The sequence below is a fragment of the Mesitornis unicolor genome, unplaced genomic scaffold, assembly GCF_000695765.1.
Source record: "Mesitornis unicolor isolate BGI_N332 unplaced genomic scaffold, ASM69576v1 scaffold23379, whole genome shotgun sequence".
Taxonomy (NCBI): Eukaryota; Metazoa; Chordata; class Aves; order Mesitornithiformes; family Mesitornithidae; genus Mesitornis; species Mesitornis unicolor.
This window is the reverse complement of record NW_010209693.1, coordinates 38,278-61,055: the sequence shown is the minus strand read 5'-3', so window position 1 is coordinate 61,055 and position 22,778 is coordinate 38,278. Positions and strand designations below refer to the sequence as shown.

General features: G+C 39.2%; 1 protein-coding gene across 1 annotated transcript in view; it reads right to left on the bottom strand.

Annotated features, from left to right (window-relative positions):
- TRIO (trio Rho guanine nucleotide exchange factor) overlaps positions 1-22,778 on the bottom strand; it is a 43,305-nt gene that overhangs the window by 6,383 nt on the left and 14,144 nt on the right. Inside the window, exons 4-20 of the mRNA XM_010192939.1 lie at positions 22,462-22,557; positions 20,393-20,541; positions 19,585-19,651; positions 18,215-18,318; positions 17,502-17,571; positions 14,594-14,683; positions 13,870-13,962; positions 13,129-13,179; positions 12,832-12,909; positions 11,784-11,975; positions 10,686-10,863; positions 9,082-9,839; positions 4,717-4,964; positions 3,789-3,927; positions 3,428-3,455; positions 2,338-2,500; positions 156-277 (exon numbers count right to left, since the gene is read on the bottom strand). Coding sequence (XP_010191241.1) covers positions 156-277; positions 2,338-2,500; positions 3,428-3,455; positions 3,789-3,927; positions 4,717-4,964; positions 9,082-9,839; positions 10,686-10,863; positions 11,784-11,975; positions 12,832-12,909; positions 13,129-13,179; positions 13,870-13,962; positions 14,594-14,683; positions 17,502-17,571; positions 18,215-18,318; positions 19,585-19,651; positions 20,393-20,541; positions 22,462-22,557 — 2,626 coding nt within the window. The remainder of the gene's footprint in view (positions 1-155; positions 278-2,337; positions 2,501-3,427; positions 3,456-3,788; positions 3,928-4,716; positions 4,965-9,081; positions 9,840-10,685; positions 10,864-11,783; positions 11,976-12,831; positions 12,910-13,128; positions 13,180-13,869; positions 13,963-14,593; positions 14,684-17,501; positions 17,572-18,214; positions 18,319-19,584; positions 19,652-20,392; positions 20,542-22,461; positions 22,558-22,778) is intronic.

Sequence of the window (22,778 nt, the reverse complement as noted above, 5' to 3'; positions counted from 1 at the left end):
CCTGCTGAAGCAAGTAATATATCACAGGTGAAAAGGTTTGTTATAATACTCCTTTAACAGTGGGATGCCCAATAGAAAGGGTTTTCTTCGTCCTTTACTATGGGTACCAGACCCTTTGAATGTAATTAGATAAAAAAGCAAAAAGACAGGCCTACCTAAAACTCGTAGACTGGTGGAAGATGAAACCGAACCCATATCGTTTGCAGCTATACACGTATAGATACCATCGTCTTCTGCAGTGACGCCAATGATTTTCAGTGAAGCCTCTCCTAAGTCACTGGGAAAGACAATGGCATCCATTAACTTTATATTCATTTTACAGACCTTAAGCTATAGCAATCAGACAAGGTTAGATTGATAACGTTAATACTTCTTATTCTCCAGCCCTTATCTCTCTGTGGACAACCATTACTAACCCTGTCCCTACCATTTCAGAAGTGTCTACCAGAATTTGAGCACTTCGTGTCCATCAAGTATCTTTGAAGGTCATACAGACTATTAGAAATACATCCTCACTGACACTTGGTCTTGGCATGTCCCAGGCTCCATTGTGTTTGAAAAATCAAATGCTATCCCTGTTTCCTCCTGCTTCCTCTACTTCCTTCAAATAATGAGCAGCCGCACTGAGACAACCATCCATCATTGTTCTTTCTGAAAGGTTCATTTCCATCCCTGACTCCTGCCAGACAGAAGCTGACCTAACATCTGTACTTGCAGAGCATTCATCCCTTTTAAGAGGGCTTCTTCTTCAATACAAATGTGAACCTCACTACAACCTTGCAGACTTCAGAATCTGGGAGAATAAAGATGGGAAGAAACTAAAAAGGACTTAAGTTTTCCCTCTGCCTCAGGGCAGAGACATTGATAAGCTATGTAAGACCAGAGGAGAAAGATTCTGCAGACTCTTTCCTAATCTTTCTCACTGCTCAACCACTCTTTTTGTTTGATGGTTTGTCTTTGCCTACTTAAATTTTCCTTTGTACAATTCATTTCTAGTACTTTTTTGACCATCTGCCATGGACATGAATAGCAGATAATTTTATTTGCAAAAGTCTGACAAATGTGAATACTTGGCAAGCCCTCCCTACACTTTTCACCTCTAACATTGTGTTATTCTTTCACTATAAGGCATATTTTCAAGATTTTCTATCATTCTTATTGCTTTCCTTTAGATTCATTCCAGTTCCTGCAAGTCATTCCACTGACTGAACCCACAAACTATTTGCCATGGTCATCACCCCATGACTTAATCTCAGGGGAAAAAAAAGAATGTAAATTTTAGGAACATAGCAAGGTGATCCCCCTCCCCAGCCCCAAGAACATTTCATGATTATTGTTTCTAAAAATATGTCAGCCACAGCGAACATTATTTATTGGATATAATTGTGGAACATTAACAGATCACAGTGAATTAATCCTAGCAAATCTAACTCTTACTCATCTCACAAAAGTCCTGGATGCAGTAGCAAAGCTGCCACAACACCTTTGTCTCCCCATAAAAATATACCCAGTGGGAAGGAAAAAGCTGCAAGAGGTAAAAAAGAGCAGTATAACATGACATGAAGTTTGAGGTCAGTTGGGTTATACCACACACTCTCTAAGAAGATGACTTCTATCTATTAATGAGAAAGTTTTCACAAAAAAACCCTTCCTTCTGAATTGAGGGCATAATTCATAAATAGGACATTTCTTCACACTGAACATTTTCTGTATATAAAATAATGCTTTTTCAGAAAAAAAAACTTGCTCTAACATGCAGTTTCACATTGCAAAATACAGCAATTTTTATTATTAATCAGGTGTTCGAGTTACCAGTTAATCTGTTAACTTCTATCATAGCAAACCTAAAAACAGACAAAAATGTTAATTTCTGTGTTTCAGCAACATAGACAGTGATACTGCCATGTCAGTAAGGAACCAGAGACTTTTCTTTGCTAAATACTGTAGTGTGATCTGAAAGCAGTGAATTTTCCTCAGAAACGATGGTATGCTGCTAATGAAAATAAGGAATTGTCAGGATGGCATGTCACAGCATACTGTTCCAGTTCAACCACTAGGTCAGCGTGACAGAGTCACAATGGCTTCTGCAATAGTTAATCAGAAATACCAGCTGAATTTTCTTTTCTTTTTAAAAAATCAACTGAATATGACATTTGTGTACCCCAGCCATACACAGAAGTTACACAACACTTACAGAAAATCCCAGCTGTGAAATTCTTGTCTGAAGGCAACCGTATCTTTATGCCTCAAAGTCAAAAGCTATCCTGCACCAAGGGTGCAAATAGAAAATATAACAGTTTCAGCAGTTACTGCTGAACATTACACAAATTACTGTACCTGTACGAAATGCTGTGATGACCGTCATTGCTCAGTGTGTTATGATCAGGACCTTTCCAAGTAACTGAAGCCTTGGGGCGACCACAGACTTTACACCTAAGCACGATGGTCTCTCCTGTCTCACATGTTACCTCACTCAAGGGTATTATAAACTCTGGGGGAACTAGAAAAAGAAAACGAATGGCATTAGGTCAACTGAAGTTAATAATTTTGCTTTTCTGTTCCTTGTACTCTGTCTTTCCTATGAGACAAAGTAGTACGGTACTTTAAATTTCCAAGGTGTATCTATCCCTCTACCCATGGAGTAGATCCATGGTTAGGCCACCTGCAGGGGCTCTGCAGAACTAGTGCATTTTTCTCTACATAAACTTGGACACAACACTACTGCTAGGCCATGGTTAACTCTGAAGCCTACCATGGTGAACCAAACACCCTGTTTATGGCAAGGTGAGGAAACCCTACACTGAAAAGTACTTAAGGACGTGCTCAGCCAGGCTACCTTTATATCCAGCTAACTTTGCAAAAGGGAACACAAAGCACCTCACTCATCCACTGAGGCACTGTAGTGGTTTCCCTCTTTGCATGCAATTGAAATTCAAAACGTTTGGTTCTGTGCATGAGGATAGAAACAGTTTGGCTCTGACCCCAGAGGATCTTTGTCCTTATCAGCTGCTGCACTGGACAGGCCCAGAACGTTCTCTAGGGTGCAAGGTTAAAAATGAAGCAAGTGGTCTCCAATTCCTGGCCTTGTTATTTTGCAAATTCAGTATGGCCCAACTTCCATACAGTCTCCGTGCAAATGCAGTGAAGTACAAATCTTTCTGAACATGTCTCAGGGTCCTTGTATTTTACGTTGGCTTGGACTTGTAAACAAAAATGTGTTCTTTGCATCTTAGAAAAATAAACACATGGCATATTTCATTAACTGTCTCCCTTATCCAAAAAGGGGCTATGTATATGTTGATAGAAAACACTCAGTTCCTGACGTAATTAATGTCAAGCAAATTTAAACAAAGTATTTTATATTAAAACAAATTATGTTCTAATCGAATTACATTTATTGGGACTTATAAAAATTAAAGCAACTTACCATCATAAATGTAATTGGGGTTGAGAAGCTGGAAAGGAGAAATTAAAGAATTAATGTCCTTAAAACATTATAATAAAGAATGGTAGAAAACAAAATACAGGGATTGTTCAAAGTTGGCTGTACCCACAAAGATCCAAGAAACATCTGAACACCAGAATTTCTGCACTGGTCTGCTCTTTCTGCAATATCCTTGTGCTACATCACACTTGCAGGCTCAAAGATTATATCTTCCCTTTTTCAGATTTGGCAAACACTGTCCTTTAAAACCACTGTTGCCTCCAATTCCTTCATGTGAAATTTTGACAGAAGTTACTTTTAGAGAAATCCCAACACAGCTCTACTACATCTTTGTAACGCTTACCTTTACAGAAACCTTGCTGGCGAGTCCTTCTCGGGATTTGCGGTAACCATTTTCTAGCTTGCCTTCCCTTTTGCCGTCTTTATCTTTTTTCTCAGATTTCTTCCTTAAACGGAGTGCTGTGTGCCAAGACGTTGACTTCCTGAACAAAAAACATTAAACTTGGATCAATTTTTTTCAACTCTGGGTTATGTATTATATTCTTTAGTTTCAAATGGCATTAGAAAAGTATGTCAAAATGTTTTAACATTGTATTAAAATATACTGAAATGAAACAAATTAAGTACTCCATAAGAGTTGCTACCCTTGATTAAAACTCTAAGGAAGCTAGAATAATTAGTCTGTAGTTCAGTATTTCTTGAGATCATTGCTTTAATGGAAAACTTCTATATGAAAATACAAACTCAGCAATGATCGGTATGAAATCTGTATCAAACACACCCTACAGAAGCTTTACATAAAGCTTTAATGCTAAGGACTTGGATATAATTTCTCCAGTTGCAGATTTGAGAGATCTTCCTAGCACAACCAGCCATTTTCAACAGGTTTGTGGCTCAAAGTAGAGATCTAGGAACTCTGAAATCTCATTCCACTTGGAACATTTATGGCTGTTTCCCTAAATAAAGGTGTCTAGCCTGATATTTCATTATATTAAATAAATGTGTAACTATTGCTCCTCTTAGATCAGGTATTCTTTCATCATCTTTTCACAGAAGATTGCACTGCTACAGTCTTTTACTAAACAGTATGTTCTTCTGGCCTATTTCTAACTAGCTTGTATTTTGAAGTTTGCTAAGGGACCTCTCAAGTACTCATTCTGCTTGATGTTCATTTATAGGTCACATCAACCTTTGGTTTAAAAGGTTCAAAGCCCTGTCTAAATTGGAAAGTTTTCTTCCTCTTCCCCTTCCACACACACCCAGGCACTCACTTGATGGTTCCATCAGGGTTGTCAATGATGACTGCACTGGTATGCCCCAAGACATAGCCGGGAATCCAGCCCTCGGCTGCGGGGCACTGATCAGTGGCGGCTCTGAACACCAAAAACATGTTCTGTTGGTTGCTGGCTAGAATCTGCACGACCTCTCCTTGGTAGACATTTATCTCATCCTCCTTCACTGCCGTGTAATCGTGTGTCACCAGCATGGTGGAGATATTGCTACTGCTGCTACTTTCACTCTGCAAGTGTTGATTGGGAGCAGAAAGAGTGGGAGAAAAAAAGAGTCAAGTTTAAAGTTCATGACGAAGACGGGCTGTTCTTGGCTTGCTACATTACAACCATTACCTGCATGATTCACATAAGCTGTAGTCAAAGAAGAGAGCTATGATTTTGCATTTATGGCTGTCTGTGTCTATTTATCTTGTGAAAATCAGGTTGATCTTTGTACAGCTGCTGCAGAAATTTATTCCAGTTACTTTCACTCAAGATTACCTCCTTTAACTAAGAGTCAGTTTATAATAGATCTCAACTGATCTTCCTTTCAGACTCAGACACTGAACCTCACATCTTTATCAGTAAACTAAACCACAAAACTACAGTACAGCACGTACGACAGGATTTTTCATTCTTATAGGTGCAGTTCCAAAATTGTAATAATTACCTCATAAACACTGCAAATTCCAATAATGTGAAATACATACAGTCCTTCCGAGCACTACTTGTCAGATCTCAGACACCAGCCTTCTGCACACAAAACATGACAAGGTACAAAAAGCACAAGATAGGCTTTTGACAGTGTCTCTCAAAAGCACCAGGCTTGTCCCTGGTTGAATCTGTACGACTGGGTTTATTTCTTTAAACACACAGGATGGGGCAAATTACCGAAATAGGAAATTATTCATTTCTTGGGCTAAATAGGGTCAAGAAATCTCACTTTTAACTTATTAGTGACTATGCTGAGTGCTGTTAGCTGTTTATCTGATGTTTTCAACTAGTGTTTATGAACATTGCTCATTTCCCCAACAAGCATTTGCAGAAAGCTAATTATGGCTGATCAGCATTAAAAGTCATGCTACTTCTCAGAACAAAAAGTCTTTTCCTCGCCATGGATCCACTGGAAATTATTATTTTTCTTAAAGTAAGACTAAGTTTGTCCATTTGCATGCATTTCTCAAAGGAGGCTTAATAAATTGAAGCGTAAAATCTATTCTCAGACGATGCAACCTATCCCCTGAAGCAAGTTATTTCCTTCTGGAAGCAAGTTAAAACCAAAGTGGATGGCCCATTGATTTGTGGCATGAGACATGTACGTATGTGTGTGTGTACCTGGCTTTTGCCTCTATTCCTACTTCAAACTGTTTCAGGTTGCTACCAGTGAGGGCTCACTATTGCTTAGTAGTGGCTGAGTTCAAGAAGGAAAGCAGTACTCAGCTGTAGCTGGACACTTCTATGGCTTGTGTAGCATAACCACATGTTAGCACCACTTAAAACTCAAATATTTCTCTCCTCAGTGTTGAGGAGATGCAGCAGGGGTCAGTGGATAGCATGGTACACAAGGAGACCCTGAAAACCATACACTCTTCTAACCTGCTAATGGCCTTGAACAAGTCACTCCATCTCATGCTGCCTCTGATTCCCCATGAGTGTTTTGGCTGAGAAACCAAGACATTTGGAAAGGAACGGTCACAGATTACTCATTCATAGCATGTTCAGCTCATTGATGCTTGCATTTCTGGTGAGTCTGTACATTTTATTCTAGCTGGACTATTCTATTCAGCTGCGTGATTCAACTCCATTCTGTCTTTTTTCTCCTACCAACACGATAAAGCAAATGCTACCACAGAGAGAATGATCTCATCCTATGTTGTATCGCTACTAAAGGATTTGTATGTTTAATTCCAGGTTGCTGTATTTCCACTAGGAGACCTAATTTGTCTGGCTTAAGAGGACTGTCTGTGTGGTCTTTTGTATTAGCAAGACCCTTCCATGATTCAGACAAACTGGGAATATTAGAACCAAAAAAAGGTCTCATTTTCAGTCATTAAGATTACAACTTTATAGTTTCTTTTAGCTAGATGAAAAATAACTGTTCAGGGAAAGGTGCTTTTGTTCACTTCTTCTGTTAGACTTATATGGGTGGAGGAAGGGAAGGCTGAAGTAGCAAAACCAACCTAATCCCTGAACCTTACCCCACCCCACACGCTATTCCTGAACATACTGTTTCCTAGCATGCAGCAGAATTTGTGTAACTGCAGGACTGACCTTCCTGTAACATAACATTTCCTTTTAATAGTTAAGTCTTGAAGGTTCATATTAAACACTGAATATTTCTTATTTTCTACAAGGACAGATAAATCTGTTAAAGAAACAAGAGTCTGGTAACTACTAAGTGACAAACGCTCTTGTGAATGTGTTGATATTGGAATTTATTCTCACCACAGGAATACAGCCTCTTCTTTTGCCTTGCAAGGAAGTAACTATTGTTGCATGGTTAATGTTTATCTACTGCAAGTTCTGCTGGTCATCGCTGACCTCAATTATGGGATTAGAGGAGGATTTACAATCAAAATATAAAAAATTCCTCCCATATTCTTGAAATACTAGCAAAACCAATTCCTTTTTCTTCTTCTTAGAAGTAACTTTTTGGTAAGCAACCAACCTTAACCACATGTGCATGTAAATATGCACATGCAAATGGTTAAATCAAAATAAACCTTCACAACCTATTTTCTCTAGCTTATTGAATGTAGTGTGAAATTCTGCTAAAGTATGGCCTGGAAATGGGGTTATACATGAAGAATTATGACCTATCTTAATTACCAAACAAAAAGAAACATAGTTGTGAAGCAGAAGGCATGCATTCAGATACTACATTTTACAGTAAGATAAAAACGAGCAATGGCATCTTTGCTGAGATAGTATCAAAATTCAAATGTTTTTAAAGCTCAGTGCCATCACGTCTCTCCCTCTTTTTTTAATCGACTGACATCAATCAATACTATGCAAGTCTTCTCTGCATATAAAAAGTACCATCGTCTTATCTTGATTCACATACTGTGCAGTAAATGCTAAATACCCCAATTGTTCTGGATATTATATTATCAACACATTTTGCTAGACTGGAGATAAACATACGACAGAGCTAAACCAAATGAAAAGCTGAAAGAAGATTGGGATAAAAATACGATACATGCAAAGCATAATTTTATCTTCTGAAGATATTATAAAAGTAAGTGTAAGAACTAAGGAGTCAAGAAAGCTCTGTGTGTTAAAAAATTCTATAAAGAAATGCATGCATTTAAAAAAGGTACAGCAAGTTAGGTGATTTGTAAAATCGGTATTGCATACCATTTGTGAGAGAGTGGAAAAACAAACATTTGTGAACATAACACTTAGTGAGAGATAAATCAAATGTGAGTTTAAAAGGAGAGGCACCATAGCCTGCCTACCACATCCATGGCAAGTGCCTTGTAATTTTTGCTTTATATTTGCACATGCCCCTGTGATAACTGTGTTGTATTTTCTGGTGGATGTTATTACAGAGAATGTGAATTCTGTTGGTACCCCAGCTTTCCGCACCAACACATCAAGTGCATACTAAAAGCCTGAACCTTGAGATGCCCTAAACCAGTTCTTCTTACAAAGCAGAAAAGAAAAGTGGAGTCGCTATTTGTTTTGGTTGTAGCAGAAGGAGGATCATTTTAGCTAGGTTTTGTTGGTCTATTTTGAGTGGATTGCAGGAAGCTTCCTTGACCAGACACAGGATTTAAAAAGAGAACGTTGTACATCAACTAAGGCTGAAATGAGAGGGGGGAAAAAATTAATAAAAATTAAAAACCAAGCAGTTCAGGGAACGTACTGTAGATGTCTCCACGAAGTTAAAACTCAAGAGGACAATGGTGGCGGATTTGTGCGTGAGAGGGAAAAAAAGCCCCAAGGCAATCTGCCAAAATGTCAAAGTCAGATTTAAGTGCTGGCTGCAATGCATACCCCAAGGTGCTCTGGCTGCCACGCTTCAGCATGTTAATAATGTGCCTTCAAATTAGAGACGAAAGAAGCAAGGAGAGCAAGTTAGTATCAGCCTAGTGATCTGTTTTCAGCAGAGGCAGAAGTTGCATCTAGTGTTAGCAGTTGCTTTTGTGTCTGTATACATATCCACATTTGTATGTATACATACACAGAGAAGTACATAAGTTTCTTTTTTTAATGTGCAGAAGATATCCGAACAGTTGATTATTTCAGAGCAGCACAGCACCGGAGAGCCAGAAGTTAGTACGGAGAGTGATGGTAACGCACAGAAAGGAAGCATGGGAAGGTTTTAGAAGAGCTCGCAGGACAGAGGTGCTCCGCTCTTACCCCATTACTCTGGGTGGAGTGAACTGACTGCTCGCTGGTCGAGGAGCATGTGCTCATGCGGTCTGTGTCCTTGCTGTGTGAAGAGTGGCGGGGGCCCTGCCGCTGGAGGGAGTCATTGTCCCCAGGGAAAGTGAAGGAGCCAGGGCGGCTGGCAGGGGATGCTGGGATGGAGCTCCAAAAGGAGCCCTTCTGCAGGGGGCTGCTGGGTGGAAAGGTTTCTTTGCCAAAAGGAGAAGGGAAAGTCGTGGAGAGAGGAGAGTTCATTGGTGAGATGGCTCCTGGCCTTGGCTTCCCAAGCGTCAGTGATCCTATGCTGTTTCTTGAGCGACTGTCCTCTGAGCTTCCACGAGAGTCTTTCTGGGCTCCATCGGCTGAGCCAGAAATGTTTCCTGCTGTCTTCCTGGGACTTTCAATAACTCTCATCTTGGGAATCTGCTCAGCTTCTCTCTGAGGACCGTCCGTTTCTGCACTGGGAGGGTGCCTGTCTGGCTGGCTCAGGCCATTTTCTAAGGAGGTGTTGTAGTGTGGCAGGGAGAGATTGTGAATGGACATACCTGACATCTTGTCTGCCTCTGCTTGGGCCGAGGCTGCAGAGGAGACCAGGACTGGGGAATGGTGTCTGACAGGCTGGGGGATCCGGGATGGCCGGCTACGGCTGGAGCTGGGGATGCCACTAGAGCTGCTGGGGCCGCTGCTGTTCCCGCTGCCGCCTCCACCACTGCTGTGGTTCCTCTGGTACTCAATTGGGGACGTCAAGGCTGCAATGGGGTCAGGAGGGGAAGCAATCAGGGAAAAGGTGGCAGGAAAGGGAACAGGAACAGTTTAAAACACACATGTTTACTGGCAAAAGGGGAGTGCTGTTCAAATGAGATAAATTCCCTTAGCAATGCTGGTCATGCCATAGACCTCAACTGACTTTTCCATGTCATGCTTTTATGACCTGCTATATGTACCTCTATTAAAGATGAAAAATCTGAAACCAGGAAGAAATATTTTCCTCTGGGATCACACTCCCATGCAGCAGCCAAACTGGGAAAAAAACAGTTGTGACTTTAAATTCTCAGCTTTTGTTCCATACAGTACAACTCTTAAAAAAAAATCTAGACTAGGGCAACAACCGATGGATACAAAAATACAGCAAGAACCTTCTAGTGTCACAGCAGACACTACTATCTTCTACTTTTCTCCTGCAGAATCTGAATGTTGTTGCCACAGTAAGATGTGACAACAACGGCCACCAGAATAACACAAGCAAAACATATTCTGAATAGATGCTTAAAATTCCACTTGGGTTTAGCCTTTAAAGGCTTGCATTTGCTTAAGAGAGGTACACAATCTCTCCAACTCAGCGGATGGTGACAATCTTGATTCACTCCTACAAAACATTTGGAAAATTTTATCAAAAGAACACCATGTAAATTCAGACTATGACTCTCATAATAAATGCTGGCATCTGTTCTGAAGCTGAAATGCAGCACATATACCCCAACTGTTCTGTATTAGCTCAGGAAAAAGGAAACTTGCAAAACATTTCCAAGTCAAGAAACAACAGATGAGAGAGAAGTAATTCAATTACACACTTCCAGTGAGAGGAAATAATTTACCATTTAAAAAGTTGCGCTGGTTTTCCAAAATTTGGTTAATTTCATGGATCCATAACTGGCGGACTCCTGGACTAGCAGAATGCAAAATAAAGGTCTCCGTGACATCACCCGTTCTTGATGTTAGTGCAAATTTACATGGATCACTGTCCACATTTTCCTCCAGGGAAAGGCAACTCACCTTCAAGAAAAAAAAAATTACTTCATGTATTTCATAAAGAAACATACTTCTAAAATCTCTTACTCAGAAGCTCAGAGTAAGATTATCAAATAATCATCATCCGTTCCTTCAGTAAAATAATACACTAAATGAAGAATTACAGTAAACTAAGGATTAGTGTACAGCTTACTGACACACTGTGCCTGAACAACCTCCAGCTGGTCAGTATGGCCCTATGTTCTCCATCGTCCCTCACTCTCCTTTCATGTTCTTTAAAATGCTAAGCCGTGGAGCATTATGACTGGCCTACACCAAAGGCTTCTGCTGCAGAGACAACAATGCCTTGGAACAGGGTGTCCAGCCAGTGCTGATCAGGATGCTCAGCTGGCACACAGGGCACTGAGGTGAATTAAGGGAAGCAGCGTCCACCCAAAACAATAACCAGCTTTTGTTTCAGCAAAGGCTTGAAGTGGGAGCAAACACTTTCTGTTTGAGGGATTTGCTTGTAGAAGAGCTGACATGTCTGAGAAGGTGGCACTACTTACATTTGTTTCCTACACATTTGGACTGATTTCACCTGAAACTCAAAACAAGGGATACGTAAAGAGTTATCGTCTTTATTTGCAATGTCTTTGCAATGTGGTGTACACACAGCAAAGAGCCGAAGACTAAACTCTTTGTGAATGCTTGTCCAGCTTTGTACAAGAATACCTGTCTCACTGTGCTTCATAACGGAAGCATCAGGGTACTGGGATTCAAGGATTTCCATTTACCATCAGTGAGCACAAATTCAGTAGGAAGTAATTTCAGGCAATGACAGACACCTCACTGTGCTTTATGGTTGCCCATCTAGATATCACTAGTGACTCCACACTGAATCAGAAACTGTTACCTTAGCAGAGTTTGTGCAGGGGGCGCAAAGACTCACACACAACAGTTACCTTGATACTGTTTTTAAACAAGAATCCGGGCATGGAGAAACCTTTCTTTTTATCTAGCAGCTCACTGAAAATGACAATCTGCTCAAACAGGAAGACCCGTCTCTCCTTGCAGCGTGGCAGAAGTCCCGCGTCCTGGTCTGTAACCAAGAATGTGTCCTGGAGCAGGAGCTTACCCTGGGCTACAATTTTACCCTAAACACAGAGGCAAATGAAACATATTCAGTGCAGTTCTTAGTTTCTTTCCCCAGTCAATCTTTTTGAGAAGATGCTCATGCCAAAACAGCTTTGTGCATTTCCCAATTTCTCACTGTTGCTGACCATTATATATTCATTGATCCTCTCACAGACATTCTTGTGCCCTTTCTTAAAAAACAAACATAATCAAGAAAAAAACCAACAAAATAATCCAATCCACCCTTTTCAATGCATACTGCAGTTTGAAGCTTATAATACTAAGGCTTTCATCTCTACTTTCAATACCTCCCCACAGCAACTCATATATTCTTCCAACTTCTTCCAGGGTGCTGAAAAGGGGAAGAATTCGAGTTCATGACTGCATCACAGAACAGAAAGGGCTTTGCAAGTAGAATATGTAACTATGGTCTGGCTGTTGCATACTGCTTCAACAGCCAATATCCATCTCTTCTAGACATAGCAAAACAAGCAGGGCTACAGTTGCTCAGGCAGGCACTTCAGTGACCTTAGCAACTCCTCCTTTGTCTACACTGCTGAAGTCAGGTCTGCTCGCTTGCTGATATAACTGATTAACTTCACTATTTTGCAAGTCATTAGTCAATAAGGGAACTGTAATAACACCAGTGCTTCCTAGATTTTTACAGAAGAACCTACCTAGCATGACTGACACAACAGGTAAAGTCTCCCAGGAAAAGGTCCCTGGGAGAGTTAAGACTTGATTTTTCATTCACTGCTCTTTGCAGGCGCTAACCAGGCAGCAACGGAGCTCCCGACTGCACTTCTCCCCACAACATTAATTGTTAATTTCCAGAGAACTTGACAAAAACTCTAAGCAAAACCCCGGCCAACTTACATCAAATCCTTGCAGGCGGCCAACATTCATCATGTCATTACACCGTTTTGGTACTATACACATGACCTCTACAGCTCTCTGTCGAAGACAAACAGAAAAATCAAAGCTTTATTTTCCAAATGAGTTAGCGTGATAAAATTTTGTTTCATTTGCTATGGTTGCTTTAGAACAGAAATGCAAAAAGTAAACACTTATAATCATACTCTCAAGAAGATCAGAGAAGGAAAGAGACATTGTCAAAGCAAGAGAAGTTCAGAGTACAGAGCATTTAAATCACTAAGAGAACGTTTCAAGTACCTCTAGTTCTGTTGTGTCAAGGTTAGCTTTTTTAGAATATTTGAGGAAGTCCTGAAAAAGGAAAAAAAACAATAATATGAGTTCTTTTCTCATTAATCAATAAAGAGAAATCTTAGAAAATCTGAATTTGTTATCCTCTGTCAGAGAATGGCAGGTTGCAGAAGACAAATTAAAAATTTCCTTTTTAAAGCTTCTTACTGCAGTGCTTTCCCCTTCTTTATTTTTTAGGATTTATTCGCTATTTTGACATAGAACATATAAGATTATGTATTATGGCAATGATGTCTGTGATACACTGGGTTGCTTTTCAGTGTGATGTGATTGTTATTTTGTGATGTTAAAATGGTTGCAGATGTAGATGGAAAAGCTGGGATTATTCCCAGCAACTCATACCACATTTACATCTGAAAACACTTGGGAGATTCCTCACTCATTCATATGACATTGCTACAGATTCTACACATTTCCACATCACTGACATGCATTCATCTGGTCTTTAACTTCTCAGACAACATTCTGCCTAAGTTATAAAAATTGAAGTAAATGGCTAAATATAGTAGTGCATATAGTATATACATATAGTATATATAATAGTAAATATGCTCAGAAAATAATCATATTGCATTGCTTACAAATCCTGGTTATGTTTGGGACAAGGGTGGAAAAGCATCAGCAATGTTTTAAAAGAAAACACGTCAGCTGACACTTATACTAAAATTATCCATCTGAATATCACTTTACCTTCAGTAACAGCTGGTATTTCATAATTCTCTGCACAGGTTTTATTAGCAAGTCCGTGAGCTGAAGTCTATGGCCCAGGCGTTGCTTTATATCCTGAGGGTTGTAAAATAAACATTTTTTTGTTTGTTTGGTAAGACACTACTTTGTTTTGCCGAGTTAGAAACACAACAGGACTTATCACTATTAATGGCTATCAGAACAGAAATTGGCAAAAGTGAAAGAATCTAATTTTCAGTTAGCAAAAGCTGGCGTCCTTCTCCTTATCTGTACCAGCTTTGTTGCCAAAGTATCCCCTCCTCAAGCACCTTTCACATCTTTTTTTGAAAAGTTTGTATAGCGAAATTCAATTTTTCAATCATAGGTTGTATAAGTCTACTTCTGACAGTGATCTTTGCTCATCCAAAACTGCCACTTCATGTAATATGCACTGTTAACTGCCTGGGCTAGGGACTAGTAAGAATGGGACTCTACTGATTAATTAATATTTGATACTTAAATTTCAGTTTTCTTTTCCTAGAGATTCATACATCTCTAGAAGCCTGTATCAGACTTGAGAAATCAGAACAGAAATAGCAATAAATGATAATTTAAAACAGTAACAAGGGTATCTGCTGCCTTTTTTATTTGGTTGGGGCTTTTTCGTTTGCTTTGGTCAACAGGTCTGGTAACATTTATGATTTGTACGTGCCCTTCACCTTGCATATACCCTCTCTCAGGAACTTACCTCAAAGAACGTATCAATGTATTCTGAGACAATGTGCTCAGACTTTGGTTTATTCTGGCAGTAAACTATGTACATGTGCAACCTTCTCTCCTAGAAGAACAAAGATACAGAATATCATCATCAAGAAAAAAAACATGCCAGATTGAAATGGAGTATTTTTTAAGAAGTACAGCTGTTCAAAAGTAAATGTTCTTTTGAGGAAAAGAAACAGCTACATATGCAGAAATTACAGATCTGAAAACATATTTATTTGGGAATGTCATGATGGTTCTAGAAAGGGAACACAAGTCACAAAATTGCTATCGTTATAAATATCCTGAACACCACGTGTTTTGAGATGACAGCTCGGCAGGTTCCACAATAAAATGAAGTACAAAAATGGTTATATTCTTCTTTTAGCAAGAGCAATGGATGGAGCCTTTGAAATAATGTATCATTTATTTAATTATAATAATTTAATTATTATCTAATATTTTACAATAATGACCTCCTCCTGTTTAGCTGTACAAAGTAGTTAGGAGAAATCTCTCAAGTCTTCTATTTAGCATTAGCTGTACTGTTCAAGTTTGAGTGGGGAAGTAGGTGATGTAGCCTGGAAATGTTGGTTGTAACCTGGAAATGGTGGTGGTAGTATTTTTTAACTCTGATTCTGTATTTTGTGCATGTGCTTTTAACACCAAGGCAGCAAAGAAAAAGAGAGATAGCATAACGTCAACTTTTAAGATTCATTCTTGTTTACCAACCTTGCTGGTTATGAAACACAAACAGACCATATATGTCTAATTACCTACTCCAAAATCTTATCCTTTTTCTAGGATTGGTTTGCTGTTAGAGGCTTTGTTGCTCAGAGACTTATGGAGTACTGACCAGTGAAGACAAATGGGAAACAAAAAAGGAAGAAATAGGATGGATATTGAAAAGGACACAGGACATAAGTTAAGAGCAGGAACTGAGTCGTCATGTTCTAGCTGAGAGTCAGGGTTTTGCTAGAGGATGTTGTAATAGCATCACAGCTTGCCTTTCCATCTGGAGTGGTAAGGATGCCTTTCAAAGACAACTCAGTTACAAATACATTAGGAGAAAGTAAAACAGCAATTAGTGAGAGTTACTTCCTCCAGGTTTCTGATTTTACCAGTGCCAATATTCTTCCCTTACCTCACACTTTTAAATTTAAAAAAAAAAACAACAAACCAAAACAAAAAAAGATCCCTCAGAAATGAAACAACTGATTCCTCATCATTAGTCCAGGAATTAGGTCTGGCTTCCAGTGCTACTGTTCCATTAATGTTTGGTTTTGTGCTCTTTTGCTACCCTGATACTGACTTCAAACACAGACCGCAGGGAAAATCTGAAACCCGTTACATCTGCTTTAATCCAATCTGTATTCAGTCTTGCACACTTGTGCAAAAGATCATATTTAGCAGACAGGTTTCCCTTCTGCTGTCTTGCATGATTTGGGGTACCTTGAGACCTCAACTCGAACAGATATTAAAATGTATTCCTAAAAAAACAGACACCAAAATGACTGACTAGTGGCATGTCTGATTGTCCTGGTTTGAGCTAAATAAAACTAATTTTCTATTTAGTGATTTTTACTTTTCAGATCAGTCTGCTCTAAGTAGCTGAACTTGCTGAAACTAGCAGCATGTTTTTCCCAGACAGTGTGTACTGATAATGTTCAAGGCCATTGTCTCACCATAGGTGTCGTGTCTGAGCCTATGGGGGGGGAAACGGACCCCAAACTGGCCAACTAGGTATTCCATCCCACATACGTCATACTCGGTATAAAAGCCGAGGGATCACGAGGGTCTCGACCCTTCTTCCATCTTGGACCCTTCTGTCCGTCTCGATCCTGCAGAGGCTGAGGTCTGCGCAGAACCCTGCTGGTTCATCTGTCCCTGATCCCGATTTGTGTGTTCCTGCATCCTGCTCCCACCTGCTGCTGAGTTTGGTCTGGGACTTTTCCAGTGCCCGGCTCTGCAGGGCCTCTGGTGATGGATTCATCATTGGGGGAGGGTGGGGGAAGGATTTTGTATTGGTTTTGTATATATATTTGTACATACCTGTATATATATCATTATTTTCCTATTTACATTATTATCCTGTAGTATCAGTATTATTGTTTAACTAAACCTGTTAGTTTTCTTTTCCAATCCGTAAAGTCTCTCTCCCTTTTTCTCTTTTCCCTTCCCTTCTGGGCAGGGGAGAGGGGTTAATAGAGAGCATCTGTCCAGGATTTAGGGGTCAGCACAGCCCTAAACCATGACACTGATGTGAACTGAATTTTGATATCCTATTTCTAGATAACTAGTTCATCCCATTTCTTTCTGAAGTGTTACAATACCCACATGTATCATATGGTCACTTCTTTTAATAGAAACAAATGAAAAGTGGAAAAATGAGGACTTGTAGAAAACTATAAAGAGTACTGTGTTGGACTAAAATTAAACATAATGAATTTCTGGCACTCTCAATTCCTTCCCCAAGTGAAGAGGGAGGAATCTCAACCACTACAGAGATCCACAGAAGGGGAAAGGATACAGAAGTAGAATGTACCGAAACCAGAAAGAAGAATGAGCTTCTTTCCTATTTATGATTCCTATGTTCCATGGTACTGCATGGATACCTGGGACGAGCAGGCAGGTGCCATATGAAATGACAATTCTCTTGCACAAAACTGGAACTGAATTGAGAAATGGGGCCCTCATTCATATTTCCTCTCCACAGGAAGATATTGGGAACAAAAACTAGAGAATTTACTTAGGCTATTTATAAGCTCTCTCTCCACAGTGAAGAATATTTTACAGCACTTTCACAACTGTGTCGTACCAGAGGTAAATCCTTAATAAACAAATGTGTTGGTCAGTAGTGGCAACAGGGGTTTGCCAACAAAGACGTCTGCACTTACATGCTTAACAAACAGGGATCCCAGCTTTTCTGGATCTTCAAGGCACTTCTCCAACTCTCCTAAAAAGAAGCTGAACATAAACCATATAATTACTTTTTTTGATAGCACACACTATAGCAACAAGTGATTGCAAGGCAAAGTGGTCTTACTGCAAGGTCAGCAGCTTTGGACATTAATGCATGTCCAAAATGACAATGTTAACTGTAATATGTTAATATAGATTTACAAAAGGACACACTGAATCCATGCCAAGATGAAAAAAAATACTGGTGTTAATAAAATTCTTTAATTTCATGTATGGATTCAAACTTTTCTCCTCCCTAGTCTGAATACTTGAGGTGTTCATATTGCCATGATAACCCCTAACAAATTCTTTAGACTATATTTGTAGCAAAAACATTTTTGAAAACAAAGCCTCAAACAATGTACTAACTTCCGTACATAATACTATGCATACTATGGATTCTCAGTTGAAGCACTTGCTATATATGTGTGTGTATACATATATATGTGTATATATATGCATCCTTGTTTAAAGCAAATCTTCATACCAACATGTGTAAGCTCAATCTACAGCATCTACATCACAAAGCACAATACCAACTGTATTTAACTTGCATCTAAATATTTGAGGAAAAAAATAATTTCTTAAAGTCAGTCTAGTATTGTTTAGGTAGAATTGTTCAGCAGATAGTTTTGAAGTTAATACATACTCTCTGTGCCAGTCATAAATCTGGTGGATGTTTCCAAATACAATCTTGTCTTTGCCTTTCATGTCATCAGGTACGCCATCTTCCTTCATAAGTGCCATATAACCCTGCAACAGTCCAAGGAAATTCACTGTGAACATTTTAACTTAAGCAATGAGTTGTCTGTTAACCTCCCTTTTCCCAGCAGCACTGCAAATTGTCCATGACAACAACTTGCTTGGGACACACAAAAAAAAAATAATCAAGAAGCTGCACTATAACATAGCATAACAGAGAGCATGGACCCAAAATATCACAAATTGGCCTGAGGTTGTCTACACAACACTGCCCAGTGCTAGAAAGATGAATTCCCTGCATGAACAGGCTCAAAGCATAGAGGAAACTTGCACAGCCCTTCTCCTTGGTGTCTGAAGCAGCTGCAGTATTTTGCCAGGACTGCTACTTGTGGTATGAGCAAACCAAACACCAATTCTATTAGTACACGTTCTGGGTGCAGTAACGTTCCTTTTGCATTTTCCATCGTCCTGTCTTCTCTTTTTTGGTGTATATGTACTCATCTCACTGTGCAATTCTACCATATAGTTAGAGCTAGGAGTGTGTTTAAATTTTGTAATATTCATGAAAGTCTACTCCTCCTATTTTTTCCTAATATTTTATTCCTAGTTATCCAGGTCTGGTTTTAGTTTGCAAAGTTTATGTTTTGATGTCTAGCATTTTTCACCAGGAATTATTTTGTTAGTTACAAAAATATATCTGTTCATAGCCTTCTAATGCACCCTTTAAATACTGTAAAAAGATTATTACAATGCCAATCTTTCTTTCCTACCCTTCCTTTAAAAACAGACTTTAAGAATTGAACATCGTTAGGTGGAAATTCACTGCCATGCTCATTCTCTCTACTCTTCCAAGTGCATTTTGTTGGTAGCTGAAGACTGAAGGGAGATATGTGATATTCTCTCATTTTACAGAAGGGGAAACTAGGAAGTCGAAGAGAAGCTCAGCAGTAGGAGATGACGCAAGTCTTTCAAATTCAGGACAGTTGCTCTATATGCTGAGCTACATGCCTTTTTTAAAAAAAAATTAGTTGTGCTAAATAAAACCATCTAGTCTAAGATACCATTAGGTCAGAGGTAGTGATCTTAAAAAAATGACAAAGAACTACGCTCCTCAGAAGAACAATAAGGTGTATGCAATAACAGGAAGAAAGAAGGAAGTAAGATGTGATGCAGTATTTCTAATTCGTTAAAAGCCAGCAGGAGGGAAAACTCAGAATGCAAACATTCACATTTTCAGTTTCTCCCTGTGTTTTTCCAGTTAACACAGCTGGTCAGTACATTTAAAAAGAAAAATTAAGAGGATGAAAACCATCATACCTCAACTACGTAGCCCAGATCTCGTACATAATCTCGCTCTGTCTCCACCAATTCCTGTAAGACATAGCTACAACGGAAAGAAAATGGTGAACATGTATTTCATCAAAAAATGAAACAGATCCTTAACGATGATTAATGGCATACAACTTTTTACACATTTGCAGTCACATATGTTTGATAAGGAGACCTGCAATGGAAGAATTAATGTACATGCTTTCTAAGTAACATGCTGCTTTGACTTTGGAACTGGAGCAGGCTTGCTTCTGTTTATCTAAAGTCAGATGTTTTCTTACATGTGTCATTAAAATTAAACATTTAACTATTGTTTAAAATAAAATGCTATTATGTCTCAGGTCCGGAGAGACTTAAGTATATGAACTGTTATTTCTACTCACAGATTTAAATGATTTTGAAACCAGCCATGTTTTTGTTCTGCCATGGTAACAGTTTACTACTATATAAAGTAATTAAGAGTGCAGTGGAACAGAACAAGAGGAATGACCATTTTTTTGAAGGCTAACAGCTCTCTGAACATTTAAAGATCAACATTTTCTTGAATAACTGACATGTGACAGAAGTCAAACACAGGTATGACTAAAATTAAATATCACAGGAAATTGAAACTGCAACTAATGTTAAGAGAAAAAAAAATTTCTTTGCATAATGGGACTATATGCTTGACACCTAACACAAGTCCTCCCCCTTTCAGACAAACAGCTTCTGCTGCCAGTTCAACATGGACAGTTTTTAAACATTTCATATCTTTCTTCAAAATATTGTAAAAAATGGAGTGAAAGTACGGTCTTACTGTCGTCTTTTTAAGGAGCTGGATTTCCTTTCTTCCATCTCATCTATGGGTGATGAGGAAGAGAGAAGGGAGTTATCTGATGGGTTGAAGGATGGACTGCTGCTGTCACCTTGATCTACCAACAAGGAACTTGGACGGTCCTCCAGGGCCTGAGAAGGTGTTCAAGACAGACAGCAACAACGATTTATTTCCTCTTTATTCACAAGACACATTTACATGCAGCTGTATATGGGAACCTACGGGAGATCAGTTATTGTAATGTATCTTGGTAAAGGAGGTCTCAAGCTTCCAGGAAACAAGCCAACAACTCTACTTTCCCAGACATATAACCTAAGCTTATAGAAGCACATTTGAGATATGCCAGTCTTTGACTCACAGGAAAAGAAAGGAGGAGTTCAGTTGGTTTGAGCAGCAAGGGCTAAGAGTCAGATTATCCTGCCCAGGATGTAAGTACTTCTATGGTGGAAGCTACACAGATGTGGGCTTATTGCCAGGTATTAAATGATATTTGTCATACTGTAGTTCTAGCATATGCAAGTTACTTTCAATAATAAACAGGACATCTTTAAATGAGATTCTTGGATGTTACATGTTTTAACAGAACAGAAGTGTATTCTTTGTCAGATATTTTGTTTATCATACTAACTATCCAAAATACCGACTCATTGAAGAAAATGATGACTTCTACACTGTCAGTGTTGCTTTTCAGCTTCATGACAGTTCAGTTCCTAGGAAAGAGTCCCTGTCTCTTCTGCCAGATATGCTGTCTCCCTTGCATGGACTCCACAGGCTTGTGTTTGTATAAAAGATGGAGAAGCCATGGGAGAAATTATATGAAAAAGCTTCTATGAAATATTTATTTTGCTTCTTTAATTCAAGCCCATAGTCTTGGATCAAGCTAGTTAAGTATCAGGTTTTCCTTGCATGTGATACAGCCTTTAATGCAAGACACATTTACTTCACCAGGGTGGGGCTCAGCTGTAATCTTTTCTTTTCTCTACAAAAAGTAAAAACCCAATCGTGATATGACCGGTCCAAAAACCAGGGGAAGCTGACCCTTGGCTAAAACTGTGAAATGAGAACATGTCCACCAGGGATTATATGCATGGTTCATTAAGTTATATCTGCTGCTAGGCTGCCTGAAAGACACACGGACTATCAAACTCAATTTACGAAAGACTGTGTTGAATTTTCCCATAGATTACATCTTATTCACCATTCTGGTGCAAGAGAAGTAAAAAGCAAAGTAAGTGAAGTGTTAGCCTTTCTGAATGAAAATAGAAATTAAAATTTCTTATTCTGAAATTCAAAGCTGTTTACATTTAGAATGAGCCTGGGAAATAATCAACCTCTGGTAATGTGGGGCTGCCATGCTGCAATTCTCTGTAGTTTTCGCAGCGGTGCTACTACTAAGCCTAACAAGGGTCTATGTTGCAAAAGCCAAACTTAAAGGATTTGAAAGAATCACAGAATTGCTGAGGGACTCCTTGAGACCATAGAGTCCAATCTCCCTGGCTCAAACAGTTTTTCAAGACTGGGTCCAGCTGGGTTTTGAATATGAAGGAAGGCCTTCCTGGAATTATCCATACACTATTTTTTGTCAGTGAGCATCTTCGGAAACACAGAAACTTTAAAAAGCTGACACAAATTCCTCCTACTTAATTTGTTAGCAAACACTGAAAAGCAAGAAAGGAGACACTAACATGGAAATGGACAGATTTGCTTTAAATTTAGTTTCAGGGATTCTTCTCAAAGGTTTATCAGGCTAAGACACTGGGCTTTTGCATTCATTTTACTAATAGGACATTTTCTTTTTACTAATAGGACATATATCTTCTGCTATCTCCTCTCCGTCTTGTTTATTGCTTTTTGCTTCTCTAAATAGCCGTTTAGTTATTCAGTAAGTGCTTTTACAAAAGAGGGTGTACAAAACAACCAAGCCCCAAAACAGCTTTTGAAACAGGCATCAAGTTTTTACAAGCCAAACACATGTAGCTTTTCTCTGAATAGCAAGTTGGGACTTGGAGACACAACTTCTTTAACCACACACATGTGCCAATCAGCCTCACCATTTTACTTTTGACGAGCTCTTCAATTGCGCTGACTAGTTCCGCAGCACTGGGGGTCTCGGAGCTGGTCGGCCGCACCAATAATCGAGATGATGTCTGTGCAATGACACAAAGGAAGGAGAACGTCAGAGTTAGCCTGGTACTCGCTCAAGGATCAAGAGACTTCCTTCATTTCTCTGTCAGACAAAGGCACCCGACAATAACTGTCAGTGTAATATAACACTAAGACCATCCCTTCCAACTTGGACAACTGGAATTGGAAATTTTAAGTAATCTCCACAGAAGTGCTGAGATAAAAATTCCTGTTCCTACATGCA